Source organism: Carettochelys insculpta, chromosome 3, assembly GCF_033958435.1.
Source record: "Carettochelys insculpta isolate YL-2023 chromosome 3, ASM3395843v1, whole genome shotgun sequence".
In the NCBI taxonomy this organism is placed as follows: Eukaryota; Metazoa; Chordata; order Testudines; family Carettochelyidae; genus Carettochelys; species Carettochelys insculpta.
The window spans coordinates 187,978,031-187,990,451 of NC_134139.1; the positions used below are offsets into that span (position 1 = coordinate 187,978,031).

Consider the following 12,421-nt stretch of genomic DNA (forward strand, 5'->3'; position numbering starts at 1 on the left):
CATTGGAAATAGATCTTTTAAATGACACGTACAACTGATGTGAAAACATTCACCTCCAAGCTGACTTTCCCTGGCTCATTTTGTGGGGTCCTGCTATTTGTTAGCTAAATGTAATAATTGCTTCTCTTTTTGGGCTCTCTTCTACACAAATGAAATCCCTGCCTTTGCCCTGCAAAATATATACCTGGATGCAAACTGACAGGATGCAACCCTGCCCAGCATGCTGGCCTAATCAGGAATGAGACCATGAGATTTGTGTTTACAGAGCCTAATCCAGCATTCTGTTGATGGAAAATATTCACCCAACACAAATACTCAATACAGCTGCAATTCTGACTGTATATCCACTCCAGTGCATGTGTGTGGGGTGGGGGGGATTACACAGGGAAATTCTTGACTGAACAGATTATGTGTCTAGGCTCAGAACACCAAGATGCTGCTTCATAGATGACATGCCCAACCTGAATACAGAAGAAGCAGCTTCGCCTACACTATCCCCCAGTGGAATGTCTGATTAATAAGCAATGGATCAGATTTCTGACCTCCCTCTGGGTTTTACTGCCTTACAGAATTCAGGGGTGCTAACCAGAGCTGATAGGAACACCGGGCAGCCAGCGTGGGAACGCCTCCCCTGAGTACTCGCCCCTGGGCACTACAACAGAGACTCCCTTTTATTTATTACCTAGATAAAAGATGACTGGCTCCAGGAGAGAGTCATTTACCCCAGCCCCTCCACAAATAAACTCTGGGGAATATTCCTACTCATTTGTTCACTGTAATGAGACACAGGCGTGGCTAGCACAGGAGTGGCTGCTGGTCCCTTTCTTTCTGCAGCCCCTGGATATTTGTCTTACCTCCCTGGGTGAGGGGTGGGAGGAAACCAGGGAACACATGGTCTGGCAGCCAGCTGCAGGAGGGGCTCACATAGCTGGTATGGCTGGAGCTTCTGGTACCACTTGAGGCCATGCTCCTCTGGTAACCACCATCCTCACACCCTCCTCAGAGGTGTCAGTGCAGTTCCTTGTAGCTGGTGAGGGAAGACCTGTCTCCTTTCCCAAGGCAGTCACTTGACAAATCACAGAATCTAGGGCATGTCTGTACAAGGCAGAAAGATTCATATTGCCTCACTGTTTGTGTGGGGCACTGGTCTCAGAACCATGGGATAGGAGTCCTACTTCTAGCTCTCCCAATGGCCACATGCAATTGACTTCACTTGTCTCTCGGTCTGTTCTGTCTAGGGAGATGGTGCCCTGTTTGAGTCAGGGAAGACCTTTTATGCTGGGTCGCATGAGGCTGTTCAACAAAATAACCAAATTTATAAAGCTACTTTGGTGAATGTGCACACTAGGGAAGTAAGGTAGGAAACAACCAGTGATGCTGCCTTTTATTCACCCTCTATGGCCTCGAGAGCTGCCTTTCTTCACGTTGAATCCCAACCCAAACAGGACTCCCTAGCTTCTGGTGCCCCACTTCGGACAAATAGCAAGCAGTTCTGTAGCATCTCAGAGATTAACAAATGCATGAGGTCACCAGCGTTGGTGGGAAACATCCACTGTTCTGCTTCTGACCTAATTAATAACTGCCTTCGTCTCTAAGGTGCTTCAGGACTGCTTGTTATTTGGGAAGCTACAGACTAAACTCTGGGACTACTTCAGAGAAATAGTCTCAGAGGCAACAAGAAGTCCTGTGGCACCTTATGGACTAACAGATATTTTGGAGCATAAGCTTTTGTGGGCAAAGACCCGCTGCATCAGATGAATGAGTCTCAGAGGGTTACTCCATTAGTTTGTAGCTTCTCTGACACACACACACACACACACACACACACACACACACACACACACACACACACACACACGCGCAGTCCTGTAGCATCTTACAAGACTAACAATTTTATTTATTATGTAATACACTTTGGTGAATAAGACCCACTTCTTCAGATTTCTGCTCCACATAAGCTCCTTACCTAATGAATATATTTGTTAGTCTTTAAGGTGCTACAGGACTGAGTTGTGTTTGTTTGTTTACTTCAGAAAAGTTTATGCTTTTTTTACAAACCCCCCAACTGAAAACGAAACCGTTTGTCCACTTATTACAATGACTGTTTTTTCCAACACAACTAATCTTTATGAAACCGGCTTCTGCACAACTTGATGTGTGCCTTTCCATCATAGTCATTGCAATATTTAGTCAGCAAGCACTAGCTGACTACCCTCATCACTGAATAAATTGTTTTGTTCATCATTAAAGTGCTACATTTCTGCTGTTTTGTTTTGTTTGAGTACAGACCAACATGGCTACCTCTCTGTTACTGACTAACCTCTGTTCAGCAAAAGATTTTCATAAGGGGGCACCACGAGTGATTGAAACAATTTATTGCATTAATCATGCAGTTGTACCGGTGAAATATTTATGAAACAAACCAGGGGGGCGGGAATACTTATCTTCCCTAAATAAAAAGCAAGGCAGGGGAGTTCTTTCATCAAGATCCCTTGCCCATATAAACACTATCTTTCTAAAAGGAAGAGGGAACATGAAAAGGGAAATAAACTGTTTTTGTTTTGATTGCAGTGCTTTGCAGGATTACGCCTGGCTTTTATTTCAAGTATTGTTACCATTTCGAGCTGGCATTTTTATTGGGTTTCCAATTTTTCTATTTTGGAGGTGACTTGCTTATGATCAGGGAAGAAGTTATCCCGGCTGTAAAACTGAAAAAAGCAGCAACACCCGTTTAAAAGGGGCAGATGGAATCCACACTCAAACCTCCCTCTCCCTGTCTGAATCCAAAGCCCTTTGCAGTGGAATAAACATCTCTGATCTAAGACAGCTGCCTGTAATCAAAGGCCGCCCATCAACACTATGCTGGGCCAAGATGCAATTGATAAATATACACTACTGACAATGAAAGGGAAGAGGGAATGTAAAGGCGTGTTTCCCCCCCTGCCCTCAGGCTGTGTGAATGGTAACAGTTTGCCCATTATTCATTTGATTTGTTTTTTAACACTTTTGACATCTAATCTTATCTGCTAATACCCAAGATTTAGTTACTGAGGCAAATGTTTCACACTAGGGGCACAGTGATTTTACTCAATCTTTCTCTTTTCAGAGCTTTTGACTTTTCCTTTGTCGGTAAAAACAGTGACTAACCCATACCACAAAACGTCTGTTTTATCATTCACCAGTCCCTCCCTGCATCCTTTGTAAAATAAAGTAAATAAAAATAAAATAAAAATGCATCACCTGAAAAGGAAAGTCCTTACTATTGGGGGTGGGAATTCGATAATTTGCTGAACCTCGAAAGTAAATGGTTCAAGAACGGTCAGAACATGTGAATAGTTCATCCAGTCAGGCTTGCCTGTAAAATAATGATTTATTTTCATATTTAAAAACATAATCCAGTGATAAATGTCAATTACCAATAATCAGCATAAAGTGCCAAATAGCCATACAACTTTTGTATTAAACAAAACATACTGGAATGTCTCTTGGCTTGAATTTTTAATGCAGTGTTCAGAAAGCCAGCCTTTAATCTCCTCCGGTTGAGATTCATCCTAGCCATCGGACACACAGAGACATTAAAGTACCACTAAAACCACCGTTGTGCATAGCATCAGTTTGATTTATTGCCATTATTCTTTCCTTTGGGTGTATTTAAATAAGTCCACAAATTACAAACCACCTCCCAAGGCATTAGACCACAAAACAAAAACAAGATCTCCATGTAGCGTTGATGCTGCAGCTCTAAGGCATTTAGTGCCTGGCAGACTTAGTTGGGGTTGATCCTGCTTTGGGCAGGGGGCTGGACTCGATGACCTCCTTAGGTCCCTTTCAGCCCTAAGATTCTATGACCACTTGAGATTTAAGTCACTTTGGAACATTTTTTTAAAAAGAAAAAAACAACAACAATAGAAACAAACAAACATCTTTGCAAGTTGTTCTCCAGGTCTCAACGGTGCTACAATGAGAAGCCAAAGTTTCAGTTCTTAATTGCCTTCTGGAATTGTTCGTTTCCTGAAGTGTTTAAGTAAGAAGCTTTATACAGTCAAAAAAGTATAAAATAAAAAAATGTAAAAAAGTAATACCTTTGGAAGCTACGTTTTTGCTTTTAAAAAATGAAGATTCCCTTCTAATACGTGAGCACCACCTTTTGGCATGAAGTTTATCAAAGCCGCACAAGACAGCCAGTTCTCTTGTACTCTACATATTATTAGTATGTGTGTTTCAAAGGCAAAACAATATTTTAGGCCAGAATTTGGGCACCTTTAATTTCTAATAATAATAAAAAAATTCAGTGCTCCCATCCTGGGGTCTTTTGGTATCTGTTCTGAATTTGGTATAAAGTCTGGAGGGAAAGTTAGTTCATGGGTGTTGGGGATTTCAGCATTTAAGTTTGGAAGGTTTAAGCTCCTTTACTTGCGTATGCAGTGTCTTGTGGACAGCTAGAGTTCTGGACTGGCAAAATCCTTTCCCACATTCTTGACACTTGAAAGGCTTTTCTTTAGAATGAATATACCTGGAGAGAGAAAATAGAGATTTAAAGATAGTGACAACTGCATTAGGCGACCTGCCCAAAACCAACCCTTGTGTGTAGGCTATTTCTCAAACTTCTGCTGAGACCCAAATAAGAGATGCTGTACATCAGTGGTTCTCAACCAGGAGTACAGGTACCCTTGGGGGTACACACAGGTACTCCAGAGGATATATTCTCTGAGTGTTTCTCAACCTTTTTTATGAATAAAAAATTGGACTTATTTTACGCTCATCTAATTTTTAATTGATGCTTTTTGCACACTCATAAGTATGATGGCAAGTTTATTGCCTATAGGTAATTTCTTCCAACCAACTAGTTCTGATTAAGTTGTTTAAACAAACACGTTGCAATGGTAGAAGAAAAATGTTGAATAGTACTCTTCTGATTTGCCAACCTTAATAACAATATCTCTGATTTGTCAACCTTGATAACAACTTTTGGACCTCTGTGCTTTATATGTTGAGTCTGTTCTGGTAAGACTATGATCTGAAGAAGTGGGTCTGTCCCACAAAAGCTCATCACCTAATAAATTATTTTGTTAAAGTGCTACTGGACTGCTTTTTTTTGTTTTGCTAGAAAAGCATGTCTGAAAATTGCAGGTACTGGGGTACTTTTTTTTTTCTGAAAACGGGGTATTTTGTAAAAAAGTTGAGAAACATTGTTGTGAATGACCAGCCAGAATCCTATTTGATTTGTCAGTTTTTATTGCTTTTTTTGTCCTCTTTACTTATATGTGTCAGTCTGTATTTGAAATGAAAGTCATCTGATGAGGTGTGTCCATCCCACAAAACCTCATCACCGAATAAATCGTTTTGTTAGTCTTTAAAGTGCTACATTTCTGCTGCTTTGTTTTGCAAGAGGCCAGAATGACAGACACGGCAAAAATAAAAAGTCCCACAGGAAGCATACAGGGTTATGGGAGTCATCCTGTACTTCCATCCCAGACTCTAATGGCCACTCTGTATTTCTGATTAAAATCACTTTCAAAAATAAGAAGACAGGGATCAGCCCAGCTCCTATGCAAAGGATGGGGACAGAGAAAGCAAGTGTAAGACAATTTGTAAATGGATTCCTCTGCCAACTCCAGGAGCCCCAGTCAGGTGGGCCATTACCAAAGCATACAGAGGAGCAGACAGCCTGAGGTGCCAGCCTAGCTCCTCTCTCTATGTGGGTATATTAGAGAGAGAGGGGCAGAGCCAAGCCGAGCTGGGTTATGCCCCTGCCCCAGGTGCTGCTGAACTGAGGAAGTTACCTGTGATCCCGCAGATGATCCTGCCTCCGGAAAGCTTTGTGGCAGATGTCACACGTGTAGGGCCTTTCATCGGTGTGGGTTCTCTCGTGAATCAGAAGGTTGTAGGACTTGGTGAAGTGTCTGCCGCAGAATTTGCACACGAATTCCTTCTTGGTTTTGGATGGTAGCCTCCCCCGGGTGGGTTTCTTCTCCGGGGAGAGCTTAGTGACCTGCAGCAAGGAGCCCAGGCCAGGAGGTGAGCTCTGGCTGTCCGCCTGCCCCAGTTTCGAGTGATCCTCTTGGGTGGCAGCCACAGCCAGGTTGGCAAAATCAAAGCGGGGCTTGGCTTTGAGGGGCACGTGGGTGGCTTCCTGCTTGGGCTGGACGACGTGCGGGAACAAGGGGAAGGCGGGCAGCTGGAACCTGGCGTCCACCAGGCCCGACACCCCAGGCACCTTGGAGAAGGAGGAGCGTGGCAAGTGCATGGCGGGGTAGCCCAAGGTCCACTGGTGCAGGTGCACGGCGTGCAGGGCGCTGAAGCCGTACAGGTTGGGCACGTGGTCCGAGGGCACGGCTGGCAGCCCGTTGAAGGCTTGGAGGAAGGAATAGTTAGTGAGCTGCAGGGAGGGATGGATGGGCACAGGGGCCGGCAGAGTCTTACTTCCCATGGTGGCCACTGCGGCGGAGGGGCTGGGAGCAGGGCAGGCCAGGGGCTGGAAGAGAAAGACAAAGGCCTGTCAGAGGGAGACCAGGAAGACACCCCCACCTCCAGTGCCCTCCTTTGCCTGGGGCGGGCATGGGGGGCGCAGCTCCGGCCGGGCCCAGGAAAGGGTCCCGTCGCTGTCAGCGGCCCTGGGCCCTCGCTCAGCCGCCGGGCGAGCCCCGGGCTAACCGCACAGCTCGGCAGGGGCCCGTCCCTCCCCGCGCCCGCCTGCCAACACACCGGCCCCGGCAGCCCTCGCTGTGGCGCGGCCCCCGGCGCCCACTCTCCAGGGAGGCTGCGCGTCCAGGCTCCTGCTGCTGCACCCGCCGAGCGGGGCCGGGCTGTGCCCAGCTGCGTGGCGGATCCCCAGAGGCCCGGGATCCCCGAAGCGCCCCACTGGCGTCTCCAGCCCCCTGCAGCCGCGGGCAGCGCCACTCCCCGAGCCCGGCGGGGAAACTTCGCCAGTCCCCGCTCCCCCCCCGCCCCCGAGCCCGCCCCAGCGGCCCCCTTGGCTGTCTCGGTCCGGTAAAGCCGGCGCGGTTTGCAGCGGGGCTCCCTGCAGCCCGGTGTGCGCGGGGCACCGCCGCGGCCCGCCCAGGGCGCAGCGCCTCCGGGTGATCTCCTACAGCTCCGGCTCCCCAGGCCCGGAAGGCTGCGAGCCGGCCGGGGCAAGCCCCACGCGGCAGGGGAGGAGCGTGGCCGCGCTCTCTACCCCAGCCCGATCCAGGGCTCAACCGCCGTGTGAACGCGAGCGGCCGGGGCGCAGGGAGCCGGCGACCCCGGGAGACGTTCGCCCTGCGCTGGCGCTGCGCGCGCTCAGGCCAGCGATTTTCAGCCGGGCCCCTGCGCGCAGCCCCAGCGGGAGAGCTGCGGGCTCCCGCCACCTCGCCTCTGCGCGTTTGCCCTGAGCTCGCGTCCCCGTCCCCCCACCACCACCACCACCGAGGGCCAGGCGAGCTTGGGATGGGAGGGCGGCGTTTCCATTAGCTCCCCAGCGCGCCCGCTGCGCTCCGCCTTGGCCGGTGCGGGAGCGGGATGGAAGCGCAGGGTACCGGCAGGAGCTGCTCCTTCCCGAGACCCCCGCTGCATTCGTGCCCGCGGGTCTCCGGGGGAGGGGGAAGGGGCGGATCTGCCCCCATGGAGAGGGGGAAGTGGCTTTTCTCCAGGCGCATTGCCCCAGCGAGCAGCCACTGCCTGGAGAGCGTCCCGGGCCCTGCTCGGCTGGGCCCCGGCCTGGAAGGGAACTGGGGAGGCTGTTCCTAAAGCCCCTCGGCTCCTTTCTCGGGAGCCGCCCCCCGTCCGCCTCTCCAAGGTTCTGAGTGTCTGGCCCAGCCCCGCGGGCTGGCTGGAGCTCCCTGCAGCCTCCGGGCAGAGCAAAGCGGGCTACGCACCAGCAGGCCAACAAAAGCCGCGGTCGCTCGGAGCAGGGGCAGGAGCGCGGCTGGGGGTGAGCAGGACAAGGAGACAGACTATGCGAGGGGGGTTGTGTTCCTCCGAGCAGCCCCCGGCCCCCGCTTTCCCTCCACCCACCGCAGGAAACGCGCCCCGAGCCCTGGCCGAATTCCAGCGCCCGGACCCCGAATAAGAGCCTGACTTTGCTGGAAGCCCAGCCGGTGCTAACGGGAAACATTCCGCTAGCGGGCGGTTAAAACCCCCCTACAAGCGCCTTCCTCCCCCTCTTAACTGGGGCCAGCGGGCCAACCCGCCAGGGAGATTTGATCTCCAGCTGGAGGTAGAACCGCTGTTTAGTTTTCATACAGAGCCAGGTACGGCTCCTTTTTGCGCTGCAAAGGTCTTGGCAACTCATCTCAGGCACAACCCGCGCTAAACACAGAGCGGGCCCTACCGTGTGGACGCAACTCTGGGTGTCACAGCGGTTGTCAGCCTCAAGCAGCCCCTCGGCCGTTTCTAAGCGGAAAAAGCAGGCTGAGCAAGAGCAAACTCGGAACAGCCAGGCCAGAATTCCGCCTGGCCCCGTTTGCGGAGCTACGGAACATGTTTTAGTTTTAAAAAAAGCCCAAATCCGAACCACAGACCCACCAGGTAGGAGAGAAAAAACAAAACTCTACTGCAAAACCGATGGGGTTCAATGTTCCAAAGGACTCCACGCCTAGCGCTTCTTTGCAGCGAAAAGGAAGTCGGAATGATTCATCATCGCATCCATTGTCTCGATGCTGTTGTTTGCTCGGCGCAGTTTTACTTTTTAAAAAAGGAAGGGGCTCCGGGGGCGGGGTATTCCTTGGCCCCCTGCCAGAAACGAAAGCGACGCTTTTGCTCTTCACAGCTGCGGTAGCCTGCACCGTAGCCGGGACGCGGCTTATTTCGCGGAGAAGCCGCTCTTTCGACATCAAAGGGAACGGTGGTTTCTTTTCTGCTTTTTCCCGCTCCACGGAGGGCGCCGGGGCGCTTTGATTTCGATGGCACCGCTACCTTTCATTCGCGCCGCGTAAACAGATCGGGGTCTCCCGCCCCAAAAAATAAGAGGCTGTGAGTTATGGGCTTGCCTCTCTCCCACCCCCCGCGCAATAAAACTGTGCAGTTTTGAAACCCAAGAATTGCTCGCTGAGTAATTGAGAGCAAGTCACTTGTGCGCTGACACGGGACTGAAACCAAACCCGTGCTAGCCAAGATAAATTCACCGTGCAAAATAAGATCATAAACTTGAAAGACTGCATCTGTCCCCGGCTTCCTCGCCCTCCGTCCCGTTCGGAGGATCGGGTCGTGCTATTGTCTCCTGGCCATTGTTTTACCTGCAGCGAAATCATTATTACGCCCCAGAGAAGTTCACTCTGCCCTGCTCATAAGACACTGGGCGAAGCTGGTGGGAATCGCAATTAAATCGCTATCCCGCTAACCTGGTGGTGAGTCAGTCTTTCCATTTTTCCCTTTGAATTATCTATTTTTGATGCGTTCTTCTGAGCGGGATATTTGTTATGTTAAATACTCGCCCCATAAATAATGGGTTTTCCTGATGAGTTCCACATGGGGGAAGAGAGGAGCGAAATTCGCTTGGAGCTGTTGCTTAGTTTTGCAAACCTGACCCGGGGGTGGCTCTAAAACCAGACCCTGGAGGACCGAAGGGGCGAGGGGCTATCTGCAGCTCCCGGCCCGCAGCCCAGCTGCCAGAAAAGCACCCCGGCTTCTCCTTGCTCCCTCTCCAGTCGTCTGCAGCGGCGGGGGTCCCCCACTAACAACCCGCTGCGTTCCCAGGGGCGGCGGGACCGCTCGGGATCGAAAACGTGCAAACCAAATCTCTCCGCTCGACGGTAGGGCAGTCCCGTGCCGGGGAGCCTGTGTTCCCCCCACCCCGGGGGTCGGGATGGGATTCTTCGTGGAGGAAATGGCCCTGATCGTTTCCCCTGGGGTGAGGGACCCGGCTGCCGGGAGCCTGCCGCGGGGGACACCCCGCCAGCTGCATTGGGCTTGGTCAGGGAGCTAGCGGAATCTCGCGGGGGAGGGTGATGGGGGCTGGCTGGGCGCGGAGGAGTTAACTGCTCACGTTAACGCGGCGGCGCGTGCCTTGACCATCGCTTTTCAAGCAGCACCCGCGTCTTCTCGCGCAGGCGGCGCTCACGCGCCGTGGGGACCGCCGGAGCGAGGGCGGCTCAGTCCCAGCCTGGGTTCCACGCCGACCCCCCTGCACCGGGGCAGGGTTCAGCGCAGCCTTTGCGAGCCCTCGCTCCGGAACCGGCCCTTCCGATGCGCTCGCAGCCCCACTCGGGCATGGCCCACGCTCCGGGCACGCCTGCGGGCTTCCTACGGCGGTCACCGAAGACACAAGCCGGCTGAGCCAGTAGAAGAATACCCGCCTGTGTAAACCGTTTATTTCAGGCTGGATTCGGGTTCTTTTACACCCCCTTTTGCGCCGTAATAAGAGCAACCTGTTCCTCCCTCTTCCAGCCCCTTTGCTCGGAGCTCCCCCCACCCAGCCCTGGAAAGAACTTCTCAAACTTCACTAGCCGGGCAGGCCCAGGAGAGAAGGGGTGTCGCTCACTCCCCGAGGGCCGGGGCCACTGATCTCCTGAGTACACGGCTCTTTAGTTCGCTGTGCCCTATGGGGACCCTCTGCTCCCAGGTGACAGCGGTAGGCTGCAGTAGCAGCTTGATCTGGTCCCTGTTCAGCGCAGAGGTTTTGCTTTGCTTGGTAGATTGGGCCAATCGTGCACCTGCTGGGACTCAAAAGCTCATCTGGCAGCTCCCCCCCAACCTCAGCAGCCATCTGCACAAGGTCCAGCTTGTGCACAGTTACCTCCTGACAGCCAGAAATAACAAGACGGGCCAATCAGTCCCGGTTTTGCACGACGCCTTGACAAGCATGGCCGGTAAAGAACCCGTTTCCTGCCCCCGAACAGACGTAACAGATTCAGTTCTGCTCCGGCCGAAAGAGGCGACGGCTCAACGCCTGGAAACCAAAACGCGCAGAATTGCTCGCACAAGACCCATCTAAACGCGCAGTTCTTCCTAGGGCGCTCAAGCCACTGGAGACTGCTGGGGACCGACTAACCCCGGGTTTTGCAGGCAGCGCATTACATGGGTCAGATCTAGCTCAGTGAAAAAGCCTGGCTTGGCGTGCACCGGGGGGAAGGAGCCTCTCCAGGCGGGACAGGCATGCTTTTCAGTAGCAGCAAAACATCCAAGCACCAGCCACGGGCTTTCAGAGGGGCTTCCCTCACCCTGCGCCCCCAAAGCCAAAGCACAAAAAGCCTTCTCCTGCACTGGCCGAGGGGGTGCAGCCAACCCCACAGACTCGCAAACCAACCGAAAGCAGTTGCGGTTTAGTTACCTAGTCCCGAGCTGTGCTCCACCGCTGGCAGAAGTTAAAAGATCCCGGGCTAAATGGGAGCTGGTAGCAAGTTGAGCGAAGTTAGCGGCCCTGGCTGGGCTCTCTTTGCCCAGTTCTTCCCCTGCCCTCCGCCCCCGCTGCTCCTCCAGCTGGGTCCAGACAGATCCTAGAGAGCAGGGGAGCCAGGTGCTCCTGCGGGTGGAGACGGTGAGGCGCTGTCCCTCCTCCTGCTGCTGGACGGGGGTCTGAGGGCAGGCGAGCTTGGAGAAGCCGAGCTCGGACTGGAGTGATCCCTTCCCTACAGCCTCCTCCTTATTTCAACCCCCAGCCGCACGCTGGGCATGCGCACTACGGGGGGAAAGTGTCTCGCTGGGAAGCTCCAACTTTTCAACTCCCCGGCTCGTTCCGGGCCAGCCACGCTCCAGCCCGCGCGGCTCCCGGGCATCTCCCCGCGGGCCAAGCGGGCTGCGGAGCCGCGCGTGGCACAGAAGCAGCCCCGGGTCCCCAGCCTGGGGGTCAGCCGTGCCCTTTGCCCAGGGGAGCCGGGAGCTGCCCCCTCTGGCAGTCCCCTGGCTGCCCCGAAGCCGCTGCCCCAGAAGGGACACACCGCCCGGCAGCGGCTCCGGGGTCCGCTCACCGATCCGGGCCCTATTTCCCTGCCTGGCTCCAGCGGCCCCGCTCTGCCCTGTGCCCCCGCGCCCCAAAGACCCGCCGTCCCCCGTCCTCACCCCGGGCCGGCAAAGAATCCACTCCCGAAGGGCCGTTCAACCAGGGCTCAACCTGCTGCCAGGACCCCTTCCGCGGGCCCAATGCACCCACCCAGCCCGCCTGCCTCGTGCCTCTCGCCCCGGTCCCCACTGGAGAGCTGCTCCCTGCAACGAGTCCCCCCACCCCAGTGCGAAACCGGCCAGCCCGCTCCCCGACGCTCGCCTGCGGGTGTCAGCACCCCCAAGGGGGGACCTAACACTTCCCCTCTGAATCCGGGGTCAGGTCACCGAGGCGCAGCAAAGCAGCCCTGGGAAGAGAGAGTTAAACGTGCGTTATAACTAATCCTGGGGCCATAACGCCCTTGCTTAGTTGTTTTCTCCAGCCAGCCACCCGCTCGCACCCCTTCGCTCTGGGAAGGAGACGATAGCCGGAGCAGATCGTGCACACGGTCCCGAAGAGCCGCGG

General features: G+C 53.6%; 1 protein-coding gene across 3 annotated transcripts; it reads right to left on the reverse strand.

Annotated features, from left to right (window-relative positions):
- Positions 1-3,092: 3,092 nt before the first annotated feature.
- Positions 3,093-11,657, reverse strand: OSR1 (odd-skipped related transcription factor 1). Of its 3 annotated transcripts, XM_074988981.1 has the most exons (4): positions 11,249-11,657; positions 5,784-6,475; positions 4,414-4,513; positions 3,093-3,355 (listed from the first exon to the last, which is right to left on the reverse strand). In XM_074988981.1, exons 2-4 carry the CDS (start codon positions 6,428-6,430, stop codon positions 3,338-3,340), a joined length of 765 nt encoding a protein of 254 aa, XP_074845082.1. In that variant the 5' UTR covers positions 6,431-6,475; positions 11,249-11,657; the 3' UTR covers positions 3,093-3,337. The 3 variants fall into 3 exon arrangements, with proteins under 3 accessions (XP_074845082.1, XP_074845080.1, XP_074845081.1); XM_074988979.1 differs by lacking the exon at positions 3,093-3,355 and having other exon boundaries at positions 3,363-4,513; XM_074988980.1 differs by lacking the exons at positions 3,093-3,355; positions 11,249-11,657 and adding an exon at positions 8,312-8,418 and having other exon boundaries at positions 3,363-4,513.
- Between the last annotated feature and the right edge of the window lie 764 nt (positions 11,658-12,421).

Excerpts from the sequence above, each read along its gene's own strand:
- OSR1 (XM_074988979.1), bottom strand. The coding sequence starts at position 6,430 with ATGGGAAGTAAGACTCTGCCGGCCCCTGTGCCCATCCATCCCTCCCTG. Across the intron at positions 4,514-5,783 it reads GATCATCTGCGGGATCACAG|GTATATTCATTCTAAAGAAA; the intron begins GTAACTTCCTCA and ends TTCTCTCTCCAG.